Below are 19216 nucleotides of genomic sequence, written 5' to 3'. Positions count from 1 at the left end.
CTCTTTCTAAAATCATGAACTAGGCATTGACCCCTTTCCCATCAAAGAAATGCATAAAACACACGTCTTTCTTGTAGCCTACTTAATCTGAGGAGGACGAGAGCGTGAGGCTTATTATTTATGAGGTTAGTGTAGGGACTTTTATTTTGAAGGTCGGCGCGTCTCCACTTCCGCTCCTCGGCTATTTCCGTGCTACGGCTAGTCAAATTAAACAGCTTTTTATGATGAAGATAATATTAATAGTTACTTCAGAAGACGATCAACTATGAACGTTTTGTCTTAAAAGCGAAAATCATGGCGAGGATCGGCGAGATCATTCATCTTAACGTCGGGGGCAAGAGGTTTTGTATGAAACTAGCAGCACATCCTGCTCGAAACAAGCCTAATACTTTATTAATATTCTCATTTATTACTTTAGAAATGCTACTTTATGTTAGAAACTCGAATGTGTTATAGTATTGCTTTTTATTCATCCGACTTAACTTGCTGTGAGTCCAGCAGACAGTAATAATAATGCATGGATGACGCATATGTTTACATGTTTTGGTCTAAAAGTGTGTTTGTTGTTGTGTGTTTATATATAAATCAGGTTCAGTTCCTCCAGACAGACTCTTACATGGGTTCCTGACTCCTTCTTCTCAAGGTTTGTGCTTTTAGATCAGATAAAGCTCAACTAGAACACATCCCTTGCATATTTGGTATATATAAGTGCTTATAACATTATTAATAATAACTGTTATATGATGTTTGTGTTTTGGCATTGGTCATATTAGAACAGATTTAATAATACAGCAGCTTTTTCTACATAATTACATGTTTTTAATACTTCTAGTTTATTAAGTGGACGAATATCAACACTTAAAGATGAGACTGGAGCGGTAAAGTTTATTCTGTTATACATGCTAATAATAATAATAATAATAATACACGACCTGTCTTTAGTATGTGTGTGTGTTAATGTAGCCTGGTATTTGTCTTTTTCAGATATTCATTGACCGAGATCCGTCTGTGTTTGCTCCTATTCTCAACTTCCTGCGCACTAAAGAGCTTCACCCCAGGTGCGGCTGTATTTTAGTGAAGTAGATAATTAATAACACTGTGAGATGAAGTGTGTAAGTGATTCTGTTTCTATGACAGGTCTATAGATGTGCACTTATTAATGCACGAGGCAGAGTTCTATGGGATCACGCCGCTGGGTGAGATTATTATTATTATTCTGATGCTTTTGAGCCTCATCTAATCGTGTCTTTTCCTCCGCAGTGCGTAAGCTGCAGCTGTGTGATGAGCTGGATCGCTCCTCCTGCGGGAACGTGTTGTTCAATGGCTATCTGCCTCCGCCAGGTACCCAACAAACCCTGAGCACAGACACAAAGATCAGCACTGTTTAGAGAGACGGCATGCTTTCGAGAAACTCATCGATTCTAAAATATCTTCGAATGCATTTAGTCTGTGTTGAGTGATCGGCAAAATACCAGAAGCATTCCACATATTAAACCCGTTTCAAAATCCTATTAAAGCATGAGTCTATTAAGACTAAATCTATGCGCTTTGATTATTTCCATGCGTGTAGGTTAGGTACAGTACGTGTGTCAGAGCGGCTCCAGTCACAGTAAACGCTGCTCCACACAAACTCTTAGCATTTAACTCGATCTCTGCATGATGTTGTGAGTTTGGGTTTGTTATAATGTTCGTCTGGGAACGCAACGTGTGCTATTTCATCAGATTTGTAAGGTAAATAATTTATAAACTTACGCAAACCCAGGAGAATACATCAATATGTTTCTAAATATAACTGTTCATCACAATTTCAAAATAAAAGCTTCGCCCCTCGTTCTGAGTTTATTTGATGTCCACATACTGAAGAAATTACAGTGGCTTTTCTGTTATAAAGAAATGGCTAAAGATTAAGTGGACATTTAAATGAAATGTCAATACCAAGCAAGGCTTGCGTCAGGCCGTTGGCAGGTGTTATAATGTGTAATGCACCTTAGCTCTGTTGTTTATAACACATTCCCCCGGTCTCACAGACGAGGCTTAAGTCAAGTCTGAGCTGTTTCGACTGAAATAAACTGATCTTAAAATATATCAGTGCCTTTGTTTTGTCTCAAGATTTTTCTAAGCATGTTTATAAAATTACTTAAATGTCCTAATTGAGCTATGGAAACTGGGCCATTATGTATTTTAACAGTTTTGTTGAATTTTGATGCTTTATTTGAACTAATTATTATCGCCTCATTGCTATTATATATGTATTTTAAGCCATTACTATAAAGTTATTACTACAAGAAAACATAATTACAATTACTCGATTAATCATCAGAAAAATCTACAGATTACACAGTTACCAAAATAGTCGTTAGTAACAGCCCTAATTGTGTGTGCCACAGTGTATCCGGTGAAGCGCAGAAACAGGCACAGTGTGGCAGGACCCCAGTTCATGGGAGGCCGTGCGGGGCCGGTGGAAAGGGCCCCTGTGAGGAGGAGTAACACAATGCCACCTAACCTGGGCAACGCTGGCATACTGGGCAAAGCTGCCATAGAGGAGAGAATGACAGGTCTGCCTTTGTCTGTAGTTCCCTTTAGAATTCTATTCTACTCTAATTTACTTTTCCCCATTCAATTCTGTTCCACTCCGATTTTCTCTGCTATTCTGCTTCAATGCATTCTGCTTTACTTAATTATGTTCTATTATATTCTACTCAGATTTACTTTTGGCAATTTTATTCTTTTCTATTATGAAAATTTGTTCTGTTCTATTTTCACAAAAAAAAAAATACTTTGGTATGCTCTATTCTAATTTGTTATTTTCTATTATATTGTACTCTGATTTAGTATGTTATCTATTTTATTCTACTCAGTCCTGCTCTATTCTATTCTATTGTACTTGGTTCAGCTTATTTCTACTGATGTATTATATTCTTTTTGAATTCTATTACTCAGTTCTTATATGCTTCTGTTGTATTAAACTAATTTCCTATTCATTTCTACTCTGATTTTATTCTATTCTGCTCTATTTTAGTTTAGTTTTTGATAGTTTCTACTGTGATTCATTCAGTTTTATTCTGTTTTACTCTACTAAGTTGTACTCCTCGTCTGATTTCTATTCTATTCAGTTTAGTTCTACTGTTTTATTGTACTCAGACTGCATTATACTCAGTTCTACTCGTCTCAACTCTGGTTTATTTTATTCTGTTTTGTTATTCTATTTTATTTCACTCACTTCAAATCTAGATTATTTTATTCTGTTGAACTCTAATTCTATTCTAACTAATTTCTACCTTGGTTTGTTTTATTTCACTCAGTGGTACTCTACTTGGTTACTCATTTTTCTCTGGTTTATTCTGTTCTTTTATTATATTTTTCAGTTCTGCTGTTCTCGGTTCAATTCTGTTTTATTTCAGTTCAATTCATTTCAGCTCTGGCTTGTTCTGTTTTACTCAGATCATTTTTACCCTTATTAATTCTATTTTACTCTACTAATTTCTACTCTGATTTGTCTATTGTACTGTGCTTTATTCCATTCTATTTTCTTATATCTTACTCAGTTCTACTTATTTCTATTCCTGTTCATTTTGTTCTGTTCTATTTTAACCAATTCTACTCATTTCTTGTCTGCTTTATTCTTTTTCTGTTTTATTTCACGTGGTTTTACTCTAGTTCTCTTGGGTGCATCCTTAGTTTACTCCTGTCAGTTTAAAATGGTGATTATCAATAGTTTCTTGAATCACGTGATCTGTGTTGTTTAGGTCTGATCTCTGATACAGGCATGGTCAGAATCATATGTGGTCATCATAACTGGATTGCTGTGGCTTATGCCCAGTTTGTGGTCTGTTACAGGTAGGGTTCCTCCTTGAATGACACATGTAGTAATGATTGGGATTTACATGTGACCCTTTTAACGGGGCGCCTGTTTGTTGTGCTCAGGGTTAAAGAGTCGACTGGATGGCAGCAGGTGTTCACCAGCCCTCGGCTGGACTGGGTGATTGACCGAGTGGCTCTCAATGCCAAAGTCATGGGCGGTTCTCTAGGGGACAATGATAAGATGGTTGCCGTCGCATCGGGCACAGAAATCATACTGTGGGCAATCTGTCCCGATGGAAATGGCAATGAAATTGGTAAGCTCTCGTTTCATACAATGCTTTTAGATCTTTCGCAAATGTTTGGAAACCACAGTTCTTGTCTGTTCTGACCCCGCAGGTGTGTTCAGTTTGAATGTGCCGGTGGAGGCTTTGTTCTTCGTTGGGAATCAGCTCATCGCCACCAGCCACACGGGCAAAGTGGGAGTATGGAACGCTGTCACTAAACACTGGCAGGTAACGAGAGCGGACAGATGCATGACATTTGTGATCAATTTCTGCGTTTGTTCCAGTGTCACATTTTAAATGTAATCGATTTCTTAATATCGAAACAAGTAGAAGTGTTCATTTCCTGATTTCTTCTCCTCTCTTTATGCAGAACCAGGATGTGGTTCCTATCAACAGTTATGACACCGCCGGATCGTTCCTCATTTTGGGATGCAATAATGGGTCTATTTACTATATAGGTGATAATCAGTTAATAATTATCTAATATATTATGTTTTCAGGTTTTGATTTTGGTCTATGAAGTTAAGTAGCTTTAGTTTTAAAGTATTTAATTGGTGTTGCCATGCAGTTCTAAAAATACAAACCATTTATTGTTGAATTTCCAGCTAAAATAATATAATATTATTTGCCGTTAATGTTATTTCTAATTGCTTGAGCTTTTATAAAACATTTTTTTTGGATACATTAAAAAAATTCTTATGCGTTCATGATCATTCAGATGGTTGATCGAGCTGATCACTGACACACTGTGCATTCCTGTGTCTTTCAGATGTGCAGAAGTTTCCGCTGCGGATGAAGGATAATGATCTGTTGGTGACTGAGCTGTATCGAGATCCCAGTGAAGATGCTATTACTGCTCTAAGTGTCTACCTGACGCCCAAAACAAGTAACGCCAGCCTATCATCTCACACAGCCAGACCGGAGTCATAGCACTAAACCATATTTAACTAGTACTGAACTATTAGCACTCCAGTTGATCACACAATTACAAAACACCCATTGAGAAAAAGACATACACTTCAGCTTACTTTTAAAAAGAGAACTTATTACTGAAATAATATACTTTGAAAGAATAACTGATGTTTTTAAATTAAATAACTTCTGCAGACTGTACTAACAAGCATTTAAAATGCACTTTAATGTCATTTCTATTAAACCCTGTATGCGTGTGCTCTTGTGCTTGTTCAGGTGACAGTGGGAACTGGATCGAGATTGCGTATGGCACTAGTTCAGGCACGGTGCGTGTCATAGTGCAGCATCCAGAGACCGTGGGGTCCGGTCCACAGCTCTTCCAGACCTTCTCCGTTCACCGCAGCCCTGTTACCAAGATCATGCTGTCTGAGAAACATCTCATCTCTGGTAAAGAGGGTTTTTTTCTTATACCTATTGCTTCTGTACAGAATATTGTAAGGAACAAAAGTCTGCGATTAATAGAAAAAAAAAATCTGTAAAATACATTAATTATAAATTGAATAACAAAAACAGAGACTTTCACAAAATTGCAAAAACATTTAATTTTTTATTACGTTTAATCAGTGAAATATTTCTTCATAAACGGTCATGCTCATTTATGTGCAGATTATAATAGGGATCAAAAGTATTACAATTTCTATGACAAAAATTGTAGTCAGCAACTTAATCCGTTCCACATTTTAGGTAATATAATCAGATTACTTTTGATTTAACTCGTTAATCACATTGATTTAAATGGCATTATCTTGTACGTGTTCCATTCATTGTAATTTACAACATAAAGTGCATGAAACATTATATTACATCAAGGTTTCCCAAACTAGGATTCATGCAGGGGGGTTGTGAGTTTAATGAAAATCTGAGAATTAATAAAAAAATAAATCATTTTAAAACAAGCTCCCTTTCGAGGATAGTCTCTTCACTCAGCGGCCATATCTGCAACACCTTCTTAACCTTAATGAGTCGGGGAATCCTGAAATCTCAAAAACTGCTTGCTGAACTCCCAATTAAATTATATATGTCAAATCAGCAACACAAATCTGAAATTAATGGCCCAATGAATGCTGTTTATTATGCTTAAATAGCGTTTAAAAAGCTTATTTTTCAGGCTAGACCAGCCAATGCGTATGCTCAGTCATGAAGTGCTTATACTGTGCATGTGCATTGGCTGGTCTAGTCAGGTTCCTATGGGAAATTTGCTTCTTTCATTTAGAAGGTGGGACTATTTATCCATATTTCACGTTGCGTTTTCTCCCATTCATAAGTATAGGAGTGAACCGTCTTTGCATTTCTATAGTCTTTGTTTTAAATAAAATTCTTACTAAAAAAGATGACCTGCATGCCATGTGATCATTAATCAACATCAAAGAAACCGTGAACATGCAAAAGTGATGCTTAATTATTGAAATATTTATTTTAAAATCAGGGGTACTTAAAGCAAATATATTTGGTGAATAAGGTTTAGATGACAAAAAGTTGTGGAATGCCTGCATTACACCTAACTAAGAAATAACGTGAATATGTGCATTTTAATTAATTAATAATACATGGTTAAAAAAAAAAAACTACAGAGTAATAATTAAAATAAATACAAAAATTGCTAAAAACATTTTATATTTAGTTCTTATTACATTTAATAAGTATGAAAAAGATGAGATCACTTGTGTAATTTTAACAGGTGATATTTCTCTTTGAATGAATGAATGATGCATTTATATAGTGCTTTATTGTGTATTGTTGTACACCCAAAGCGCTTTACAATCATGTGGGGGGTCTCTCCTGTTGGAAACTTTTTCCTTCGTCAAAGCAGAGACCAGGAGACTTTGGGATAAGTTACTCTTTATTGAGAACTCGCAGTAGTCGCTGTAGTCATCCAAGTCTGACTCAAACAGTATACATTGTAGTTTATATACATTTCAAGGGGGAGGGATTTACATAGAGGTGGATACACTCGGAACAAAGCATGTAAATGAAGTATACAGGTTTAGGAACCCGCCCCAGACTCTAGAGTGTTACCAGTCCTAATTCAATCAGCATAACTATTCAACTGTATAAATGCTAATCCAATCAGCCTGACAGTATCACCCAAATGGTCAGGAAGTGCCTAAAGACAAAAGGTTAATGTCTCAGACACCTGGGCTGCCTGACTTCATCTAAGAATGTCATCATCTTTACCTCAAAATGTAAAACACACTGTTTCAGTTTATATATAGTTATATAAATAGTTATACTATTACATTGGAACCTAGATTTATAATTTTAATAAATTTGTAATCCCACAGTTCCCCCTTTGAGAGTTCTAATAACTCTCACAAAATACAAATTTAGACACTTAAAAGTTAATTCGTGTAACTTGTGATCGTTACAGGCACATAGCACATGCTCTGTGTTGATTTTCTGTAATTGCATGCTGACACAGAAACAAACATGCAATTAAGGTCCGTGAAGTTCTTACGGGTAATAGTCTTTTCTGGTTGGAACTGTCATTTTCTCGTGAGACGCGTGAGTCATTTGTTGAATGAAACACTTGATACTGTGGACGCATAGATAGTACGCCAGTAGGAGAAACAACAGAAGAATTGCTATTTCCTTGATCCACAGCCAGGGTTTACCTAAGTTTCCGAACCATGAAGAATTATCTTCAGTCATCTTGTGTATTTTTTCTGAAAGATCAACAATGTCTTGTTGGATTTTGTTCAAGTTCTCTGTTGGATCCATTAACCCGGTGCAGCACTCAGGGCCGATAATGGTGCAGGCTCCCCCTTGCTTTGCAAGAATGTAATCCAAGGCCACTCTGTTCTGTAAGATCATCATCTTGTGCGAAGCGAGAGTGTTTGTGATGTTACCCAGGGCCAAAGCCGTATCATTGGCCAATTTCTGTACAGAATTCGATAAGCTTCTGACTTGATCCAGGGTCTGCATGACACCATAAGACGGTATTAATGCTCCAAGAGTTCTTGACCACCATGTTTGTGCACAAGTGAGTCCTAGGATGCAGCCATCGTCTTTGTTCGTGGTAGAAGCTGAATTTTGTAGATGTGGAGAGCTTGGGATGGAGTGTGTATTTTCTCTGATAGCCGGTAGAACATAAACCAGGGTGCACCTGCCGTTGAATTGGCTGGGTAGGATGTTGTAGACAGAAGTTCCACATAACCAAAAAGTGCCAGTCGGTGGAGGAATCATACACCACTGATTTATTGCAAAGAGTTTCGGGAGGGATGGTGTCCTGCGGAGACACTCTTCTAAGTCCTTTTCCTCTTTTCCTGCTGATGGAGTAATGTCCACATGGGATTCTGTTCTCATTTCGACCACAAAGCTGCACCGTTCACGAGGAATTTTACCCAAGGGAGTCGAGGCTGGAGCATAATTTTCCATGCACCAAGGAAAAGTAATTGGCAAGAGTAGATCTGTCATGATGGGAGTAGCTGAAGTTAGGTTGCAGGATGGTAATCCAGGAATGCAACACGGAGAAGCTGGGGGAGTTGTGATGTTGAAACATGTATTCTTGTTGGAGATGGAGTGTGCCACCCATGGGATTCCTGCTCCTACTGAAGGCGGGTGTGGCATGCAAACATTCTTTTCAGCAAACAAGGCATTTTTTGACATATTCATCAGCTCTAAGAATATGTTGTTTCTGGAGTCTACACTTTGTGTGATGTCCATGATGGTTAGTAGTACGACAATCTTGATCATGTTGATGGATGACTGAAGTTCCCGTATGTGAGTCTCTGCGTTGTGTATTTTTTTTTTTCTTTTGTGATAGTTGGCTTGGCAGTGGGTCTAGTTGTCTTTTAGAGGTTGTGGCTTCATACGCAGGTGAGGAGGTCGGTGCGTATGGGTCTCGGGACAGCCATCAAGTGGTATCTGCACAGAGTAAGAAAGAAAACAAACAAAAAATAACAGATAGAGCAGTATTTGTTCAAATACTAGGGTTGTATCCTTTTCTGAGTCTGCTATTGTTGTTCCTTCTTTCCCTATTTCTTAATTCCAGCGACACCTAAGGAACAGTGAGGTAAGGATGGACTAGTGGATGGGGAAGGCCTATGAGGGAGTCTTCACCGCAGGGTTGGCCCCCGAAGCCTGTTGCATTCGGTTCTTCCCTGGGCTCTCACTGGTCTGTGTGTCCTAGTTTGTCCCTGTAGTTGGTGTACGAACTTTACTGTGCGACATCTCCATCCTCTAATGGAACATCAGTCATAACAAACATCATAACCCAGAGAGGATAGGTGAGTGACTGGAGTGTGCTGTAGTATAGCTTTGAAGGCTGTGAGTGTACTTAGCTAGCGTTCTCTCAATGGAAGGAAGTGACAGTCACCTTCCTGTTATTTAAATTACAAAGGATCTTTCATCTTTGTTGTACATTACTAGTGAAGTTAAGCACTCACAGCCCTAACAGTTAACACCTGAGCAAGCTGCTCCAACAGTTCGGTGAAGTGGGGAGGGGCTGCTTCAGAGAAGTAAGTAGACTGAGTAGGAGCTGAGTAAAGCTGTTAATTTCTCCTAATGTCTTTTTACTTTTCCTACACTCTTTCATCCAGTGTCCAGTTTTGCCACAGTAATGACAACTGCCCTCCTTCTTAGGACATTTACGTTTCTGGTGGTTCTCTGTATTCACCTTATAGGATGATGCTGCAATCTTTACTCTGGCTTTAACATCAAAGTCTCTTTCCCAAGTAGCTAACCTGTCCAAGTTGTTTTGCAGGCTTCCAGTGGACCATGTGAGATCTAAGAATGGCAAAGCAGATCTGTGCTCTGATAAAAGGCCATCAAACCATGTTCGAACTAGTGGTCCTTTATGATCCAGTACCTTCTCTGGAGTGTCAGCTATTCCACTGTATGCTGCAGCTGACTGACAAAACCTTTCCGTGTATTCGCTTACAGTTTCTTCATGCCTTTGCACACAGTTAGTGATTCTGGACCAGTCTATTTTGGGTCCCATGATATTCTTTAGAATTTTCAAAACACCTTCTCTCAAATCGCCTTTACTGGCATGTTGTAGTTCAGAAGTAACAGCGGACTCAAAACTGTTGAATTCAGATTCAGTTAGAATTTCTGACATTAGCTGTGTGACTTCTGCCAAGGACATGTCATAGAGACGCATTTTGCTGATCAATGCTCTTCTAAATTCAGAAAAATTTGTGCGTGCTGAGGGTAAACTCTGGGATAGTCTCTCTATATCTTTAGGTCCTAGCACTTTGGCAACAGTTTGTATTTGGACAACAGAAGAGTTGGGAGGAACACTTTCAGTTCCCTCAATTCCCTGAGATCTTCTCCTAGCGCCACATACCTTCACTGAATCTACAGGCACATCAGTTACTGATTGGATGGTTACATCTGTTGCAAAGAAAGCTTTTAAGTCAGGATAATTGTTATCAGGCTGACTAACTTCTTCCACATCAGTTTTTGCTGAAGCTTTGTTTCGGTTCAATTTCTTAGTCAAAGAGGATACTCTAGCACGGAGCTCTTTGTTCTGTTCCTCTAGCTCTGAGTTACGCTGAGACTGTTGTGTAGCTAGCGCTAAACCAAATTCTCTGTGGCAGCATATAATGCCTTTCACGTCGTTCTTGCGAATACATGCTCCTAGTACCTTTTTACACTCATCTACTGACCAAGTCTTGTCTGGATGAATCTCATATTTCTGCGTTAGTTCTTGTCTAACTTTCTCAGTGACTATTAGGTTCATTTGTACTCCTAACAGTGATTTGAATTCGCTATCTGACCACAAAGGAGTCGCTAGACCACCTTTTTCAGTTGTGGGGATCAGTCTAGCATTCTTTCTAAACATATTGTGAGTTTCTTTGTTACCACACAATCAAAACACTAAAACTTCTCTGTTCAACAGAGGGTATGCTTGTTAACACATCAACTATTGTTAACCTTCCTTGCCAGAGCCACGGATAACGCAAATTACTAGCACTTTACGCTACTGCCGAAACAGAGGGTCACAAATATTAGCACGTAATGCTAATCTTCCCTGCCTGAACAGAGGATAACCAATTCTTCCCTGCCTGAACAGAGGGTCACAAATATTAGCACGTAATGCTAATCTTCCCTGCCTGAACAGAGGATAACCAATTCTTCCCTGCCTGAACAGAGGGTCACAAATATTAGCACGTAATGCTAATCTTCCCTGCCTGAACAGAGGATGAATCTTCTCTGACTACACAGAGGATAAATCACCTTCCCTGGTAAAGCAGAGGATAAATCTTCCCTAACTTTACAGAGGATAAACCTTCTCTAGCAACGTAGAGGATAAACTAGTCTGTTAAACAACCTTCCCTGATTAGACAGAGGATAACGAATATTAACATGTAATGCTAATCTTCCCTGCCTGAACAGAGGATAAATTTCATCTCTAAAAGAAAACTTTAGAGGATAACTTAGTTAACCAAACCCTACAGCTGTCTGTTAACTCTTCTCTGACGGCGCAGAGGATAATACATTTGTACTGGTCTTAAAGGTTCTTTTGGATAGAGTGGCACTCACCAACCCTTGGTTTTACAGAAAGATTCAGTCTGGAACACAGTCAGATCTTTGTTGAGCTTGAAGTTTCAATCTGGATTCAGAAGATTCAGTCTGGAATGCAGTCAGATCTTTGAGCTTGAAGTTTCAATTTGGATTCAGGTGAGGAGCTCTATCCGGGTCACGGCACCAAAACTGTTGGAAACTTTTTCCTTCGTCAAAGCAGAGACCAGGAGACTTTGGGATAAGTTACTCTTTATTGAGAACTCGCAGTAGTCGCTGTAGTCATCCAAGTCTGACTCAAACAGTATACATTGTAGTTTATATACATTTCAAGGGGGAGGGATTTACATAGAGGTGGATACACTCGGAACAAAGCATGTAAATGAAGTATACAGGTTTAGGAACCCGCCCCAGACTCTAGAGTGTTACCAGTCCTAATTCAATCAGCATAACTATTCAACTGTATAAATGCTAATCCAATCAGCCTGACAGTATCACCCAAATGGTCAGGAAGTGCCTAAAGACAAAAGGTTAATGTCTCAGACACCTGGGCTGCCTGACTTCATCTAAGAATGTCATCATCTTTACCTCAAAATGTAAAACACACTGTTTCAGTTTATATATAGTTATATAAATAGTTATACTATTACATTGGAACCTAGATTTATAATTTTAATAAATTTGTAATCCCACACTCCTCAACCAACGCTTTTTTCTCTTTTTTATTTAATTCAACATAAATCTTAATGCTAAATTGGATAAAAACAGTAACTCCAGAATTTCTTAAAACTGCAAAAACTATTATTCTTCAAATATTTGTTCTTCAACTTGCTTTTTTTTTTTCAAAATGCTTTATTTCCATATGCAAATGAAAAAGTAATTAATCAAATATCTTCCTTGCTACAGTGTGTGCAGACAACAATCATGTCCGTACCTGGACGGTGACGCGTTTCCGAGGCATGATCTCCACTCAGCCTGGCTCCACCCCCCTCACTTCCTTTAAGATCCTCTCATTGGATGATATTGACGGCCATGGAGGCTGTGCTGCTGGCACTGAAATAGGTAAGATGTAGTGAGACACCTCAAAAATGGCTTAAAATGACAGTATTCCTTCAGAATAAAATCACCCTTAAATTAATTTTCCTGGTTCATGGGTCATAATGTGTTGTGTACGCAGGTCCGTATGGGGAGCGTGATGAGCAGCAGGTGTTTATCCAGCGTGTGGTTCCCGACACTGATAAACTCTACGTAAGGCTCTCCTCCAATGGAAAGAGGTCCGTTTCAAAGACAAACCAGCATGCTTTAACAGTAGAGCACCTGACTAGTTAAATTAGCTGATGAAAACACCCTTGAACAACATGCTGATCAACACAAATATAGGTACTGCACTCTGAGAGAGTGCTAAACTTGATCTGTGTCTCATCTGAAGGGTGTGTGAGGTGCGTTCGGTGGACGGCACGGCCATCACGGCGTTTGTGGTGCATGAGTGTGAGGGATCCAGCCGCATTGGGTCCAGGCCCCGCCGGTACCTCTTCAGTGGACACAGCAACGGCAGCATCCAGATGTGGGACCTCACGACGGCGATGGAGATCGCAGGGAAAGTGGATATCAAAGGTGAGAGTGGAGGAATAAATGAATGTGAAATACGTTATATGTGCAGGAAACATTTACACTCAGTCATTTAGCAGATGCTTTTATCCAAATGAGGACAATGGAAGCAATCAAAATCAACAAAAGAGCAATGAACTGCAAGTGATATAACAAGTCTCCATTAGCTTAACGCAGTATATGTAGCAAACAAAACGGATAGAATAGAAAAAGGCCTTTTTTTTTGCTTTTGTTAATTGTATAATAAATAAAAAGAAAACGAATAGATACAATACAAAAGCATTAGAGAAGCTAGTTAGTGTTTTTTTTTTTTTTTTTTTTTTAAGAAGACAAGCAGTTAGTGAATGAATAGAGTTCATGTATAAAGTGTTTTTTTTTTTTTAAAGTGCTAGAGTTAGAGGGTCAAATAAAGATGGAAGAGGTGTGTTTTTAGCCGATTCTTGAAGATGGCTAAGTATCGAGTTGGGCAGGTCATACCACCAGGAGGGAACATCTAATGTAAAAGTCAGTGAAAGTGATTTTGTGCCTCTTTGGGATGCAGCACAATAAAGCGACGTTCACTTGCAGAATGCAAGCTTCCAGAGACACATAAGTCTGAAGTAATGCATTTACTAAAGGTTTGATAGAACTGTCTGGAAGACCTGCCAAGAGAGCATTGCAATAGTCCAGCCTGGACAGAACAAGAGCCTGAACGAGGATTTGTGAAGCATGTTCTGAAAGAAAGGGCCTGTGTTTAAAGTGCTTCCTTGAAACACAATACAGGCAAAAAGCGAATTGTTTTGTATTTGTGTGTTAAAGCTCTCGGCGGTCCCACTGAAGAGGAGTTACTGGAGCTTTTGGACCAGTGTGATCTGGCACTGACCCGAACACCAGACATGAGTCCTGCCGCGTCTCTCACACACTCCTCACGCAACTCCATGTGCAGGTACACACACCTCCAGTCCTACACCCTCAAACGAGCCCCTACAAGATCACACATACAGTAAAGATCTCGCAATCACATACAGTGGTGTGAAAAAGTGTTGGCCCCTTCCTGATTTGGTATTTTTTTGCATGTTTGTCACACTTTAATGTTTCAGATCAAACAAATGTAAATATTAATCAAAGATAACACTAGTAAACTCAACATGCAGTTTTTAAATGAAGGTTTTTTTATTATGAAGGGAAAACAAAATCCAAACCCACATGGCCGTGTGTGAAAGTGTTTGCCCCCCGTGCACGCTACATTAGTTCTAGTATTATCACATTCACATCATCAAACTAAATGCAGTCAATCAAACAGAAAAACTGGTAAATATAGGTCAACACAAGTTAGTTTTTGGCAAATTAGACATTACTGGTTTGTAAGTAAAAGTGTTTTTTTCTCTCGTGGGTTTATGTTTTCTTCACATTTAACTTTAATTCAGTTTTAATTCAGTTAGATTTGTGTAGTCTGTTTCCCACATGCCGTTAATTCAGTTTCCCTTTAAATTAGTTTATAATAAATGTTGTGTATAATGAATGGCACTATAATTTATTCTTAATTTATTTTAAAACTGTTCGTTCTTATTCTTATTCCGTTAAATATGAAGGATATTTGTGGAGCGAGTGGAACTAAAATTTCTAAAATCATGTAAATGTTTTGTTTTATTTAACAGTATTTTACATTTACTTCTAAATGTAATGAAATGCAACTTGTTTTTTTTTTTTCTCTTAATAATGCATCTTTTGACCCAATGCAACTTAAATTCAGTTACAACCTTTTTTTTTATTATTATGGAAATTACAGTCTCAATAATAAAATAAGTTTAAATAGCTTTACATAAAATTCTTATACTAAACCTGTTTTGGTTACACTTTATTTTAAGGTGTCTTTGTTACAGTGTAAATATTCTTATATATACATATATTTTATAGATTTTGAGAATTGTTAAAAGCATTTAGATTTTTATTTTTTTGCCTAGGTTAAAAATAACTAAAAAAAACCCCGCTAACTAACACAATAAAAACATAACATTAAAAAAATAGATTTTTGTAAATTAGTTATGTTTTTGCAAATAAACTCTTCATATTAATTCCGTTGTCTGACAACAGAAACAGTTAAAACATATCGATGAAAAGTTTTCTTTTTGAGAATTTGACTGCTTCAAAATACAGTATGTGGGCACAGAGAGCCAAACAAATGTAATAATAAATAATAAATGTCCATTTTGCATGTTCAGAAGAAGAGCTGCCCTGTCCTGTGAAAATGTAAACAGACGTGTAGAAGTAAATTGCTCCGTGCAAAGAAAGAGAAGTAATGAGAACCTGGTATTTCAATGTTTGTTTTTTTTCATGTGTCTAATAGACATGAACAAGTTCTTTGAAAAACGTTTATGAGCTTTTAAACATGTCTAGTCTTCATGCGTGGTTTCACTAATAATAAACATACATTTGCATAAAGCATCCATATTTGTCCATGCCCATGTTGATTAGAGGATTAAAAACTTGAAATTAATTTAAGGTACATTTTAGAACAAATAAAAATATGCAATTAAGTTGCAATTAATCATAAATTAATTCAAGACAATCATGCGTTTAATCACAATCAAATATTTAAATCGATTGACATTACTAATATATAAGTACTGAGTAATATTAATTAACAACATGTATTTACTAGAGGGTTAGGGTTTGGTTTAGGGTAAGTTGCATGTAATTCTGCATAATTTACTGTATTTTTACAGTCGATACAGGTGTAACCAAGACACTGTAAAATAAAGTGTGACCCTTGTTTCCTCTCAATGTCCTGTAGATGGCAGTATTGCTCATTTATATTGTCTCTCATGTCTTTCCCCGCAGTCTTCAGTCTCAGTTCAGTGAAATGGGTCGAGCTACCGGTGGTTTTCGGGGTCCGGTTCCTCTGACCGGTAGTCTGCCTCGTCAGGCCCAGCTGGTTCCCCTCAGTAAACCCCGCGAGCCTCTGCACCTCGGCCTCAGCCAGTCGTCTCTGGCCAGCAGCGACGGCCTCGGCTCCATCCGCAGGGGCAGCTTTGTGGAGCGCTGTCAGGAGAGAGCCAAGAGCTCGGACACGGCCGGCCTGGACACGGGCAGACGCAGTTTAGCTGTGTGCAACGAGCTCGAAGCGCGACTCGGCCTCAGAATGCAGCCGTCATTCTCCACACCTTCATCATCATCATCCTCATCCGCCGCAGCAGCAGTATCCATGAGAAGACCGGCTTCAGCAGCACCAAGTCCTGCTCCTTCACCGCTCAGTCCAGCCAGATCACAAACGCCCGCGTCTCCAAGACGACCCCTGACCTCTCCGACCAGTGACAGCCCATCCAATGAGAATGTACCGGGGCAAGAAAGCCCCGCCTCTTCATCTTCCACCAGCCCCAAACCTCATATGAATGAAACCAGCTTCTGAGAGGAAAGTCAACACACTGGACACAGGAAGAAAAAAATAAAAGGGATTAGATTGAATGTTCTACCCAGCAACAGAAATACAGAATCAGTCATTGAAAAGTGTTTTTGTATAAATACACACAAATAATTATGTTAACACTTTAGAATAGGGAACAGTTATTCACTATTAACTACGACTTTTTCCTCAAACTCCTAATTTGCTGCTTATTAATAATTAAAAAGGTAGTTGTTAAGTTTAGGTATTGGTTAGGATTAGGGATGTAGAATAAGGCATTAACATGTGCTTAATTACTACTAATAAATGGCTAATATTCTAGTAATATGCTAATAAGCAACTAGTTAAGAGACCCTAAAATAAAGTGTTACCATAATTATATCTATACTACTTTTAGAGCAGTATTCTCAATATTAGAGAATACGCACACACACACATGTATATATATATTCAGAATTTTAAATTATTAATTTTTGAGAATAAACTTGTATCTGTATTGAATATAATATATATATTATTCACAAAAACTGAATAATTAAAAAATCTGAATTATAACATATAGCATTTACGAAATGTATTTATTTTAGAGCAGTATTCTCAGTATCACAGGGTGCCTTATAGAATGTGGAGTTATGAGAATATGGAATATCACATATAAATCAGGAGAAACTGCCCTTTCCACAAGACTTCAAAAAACAGAACAAAAACAAACATTGAAGAGCAAAGTATTTTTCATTTGTACATTTACAGCAGATTTGTTTAGTCATATACAAAAATGGACCGGCTGTAAACTTTGGCATGTAAACACACTTCCCAAACTTATGCAACTAAACATCACTGGAAGGTGTTAACGCTGTCGCTGGTGTTGTTTAAACATTGATCATCCAATCGAGTGAGACTGGGGCTGGGCTGTGTTTAGCCAGCCAATGACAGGATAGGGGTGTGTCTAATATGAAGCAGAAGTTGCATGTCATCATCTGGAGGCTGTGTGTTGTTTAGTGTCACACTGGCTAATATTACTGCATGAACTCAAACTGTGTGTGAGTGCTGTTCAGACGGACAGGGTTATGTTTACTACTCGCCTGCTCAGTCTATAGAGCAGGATGGGCTGATGTGTATATATATATATATTACAGTATAAGATGCACACAACCGATTAGGTTAAACCAATGCTTATTTTAAATTGTACTGAAAATTCACTTTTAATATTTGAAAACAGAAAATGTGCATTATAAATTAACGAGAGCACTAGTTATACTGTCTGAAGACAATAATAATAATAAAAACATCTGAATTTTTAATCGCTGTAAAGTAAGCAATTCTTCTAAAACAAAAATAAATTAACATTTAATATTTATATTAAATTGCATATGTTAATAACTAACAAATCCATGTGTAATGCATTGACAAATAGAGCGAGAGATGAATAGTGTGTGTGTACAGCTCTGTTACAGGCAGCACAATGTATATATAATCAGCAAACTTTCAACACAGTTTGTACACACACACACACACACACGAGTTCAGCTGGCACTTTCCGTTCCGCCTCAGAGGACTGTTGTGTGTAAATGCACTGCAGTGTGTGTTTGAGATGTCACAAACATGAATCACATCTGAGAGTCAGCTTGAATATGATCATGTTAGAATATGAAGTCTGAATGTTCACTGTATTCATATCAGCTCCTTTTTTATTCAAATATAACCTAGTATTTTACCCTGTTTATGACAAGCTTGGAAATGTGGTGTCTCTGCCAGATATTGTTATGGTATATTGGTTTTTACATCAACAGTATCATTCCTAAATAAATCTGAAACTCTTTTGGCGGTGATGAAGTTGTGACTACAAATAACCTTATTGTGTTTAACATCAACCATTTGAGAAGTTATAATTGTTTTTTACTGTATTCCTCCTAGAACACAAGTTATTGTGTTTGTAAATGCACTTATTCAAATATCAATATCTGGGGGAAAAGGCACTTTTGAAAATACCATAAAATAATTCATTTTTCATATAAATTAATTAGAATAATAAATAGTAAGGCTATAGATGGACAAATTATCAAATCTAGATTGACAAACACTGACAGAATAAAAAATGAAATTAATGTAATATAATATATACTTTTTAATAAATTGTATTATGGATTATCAGTAATATAAAACATCATTATTATAATTTAAAAGGATATATTAATAATTTATATAATATTTAAATATTCATTATTAATAATTAGTTTTGTATATTATATTTTATGTCTTTTATATATACAATTTAATTGTAATATAATATACATTTTTAATGTAGTGTTACTGATTATCAGTAAAATAAATCATTGTTATAATAATTTAAGAGGTAATTCAAATGGATATTATTAATAATTATTAATAAAGAATAATAAACAAATATATATTATTTATTAATAAATACATTTTTGTATTATTCTTTATTAATAATTAGTTTTGTGTAATATAATATAATTTATATTTTATGTTTAATGTATTTTATATTATAGTGTTACTGATTATCAGCAAAAAAATTATTACAATAATTTAAGAGGTATATTAAAAATATGATACAAATTATAAATAATATTTAAGTATTTATAATTAATTATTAATTTGTTTTGTGTAATATAATATATTCTAGTCTTTTTATATATAAACAGTTTTTATTTTTCATTATCTTAGAATACATTTCTAATAA

At 37.0% G+C, this 19216-nt stretch overlaps 1 protein-coding gene across 2 annotated transcripts; it reads left to right on the top strand.

Annotated features, from left to right (window-relative positions):
* The first annotated feature begins 85 nt into the window (after positions 1 to 85).
* LOC306843214 (SH3KBP1-binding protein 1-like) lies at positions 86 to 18343 on the top strand. 2 transcript variants are annotated; one of them, XM_079374550.1, is made up of 18 exons: positions 86 to 341; positions 590 to 643; positions 833 to 878; positions 985 to 1058; positions 1138 to 1196; positions 1261 to 1341; positions 2388 to 2555; positions 3747 to 3837; positions 3925 to 4115; positions 4198 to 4313; positions 4456 to 4543; positions 4855 to 4971; positions 5274 to 5444; positions 12429 to 12584; positions 12700 to 12796; positions 12952 to 13136; positions 13929 to 14055; positions 15951 to 18343. In XM_079374550.1, the coding sequence occupies exons 1-18, from the start codon at positions 295 to 297 to the stop codon at positions 16516 to 16518; spliced, it is 2436 nt and encodes an 811-aa protein (XP_079230676.1). In that variant the 5' UTR covers positions 86 to 294; the 3' UTR covers positions 16519 to 18343. The 2 variants fall into 2 exon arrangements, with proteins under 2 accessions (XP_079230676.1, XP_079230677.1); XM_079374551.1 differs by having other exon boundaries at positions 149 to 341; positions 3765 to 3837.
* The last annotated feature ends 873 nt before the right edge of the window (positions 18344 to 19216 follow it).

Source organism: Barbus barbus (genome assembly GCF_936440315.1).
Source record: "Barbus barbus genome assembly, chromosome: 23".
Taxonomy (NCBI): Eukaryota; Metazoa; Chordata; class Actinopteri; order Cypriniformes; family Cyprinidae; genus Barbus; species Barbus barbus.
This window is presented reverse-complemented; position numbering and strand designations above follow the sequence as displayed.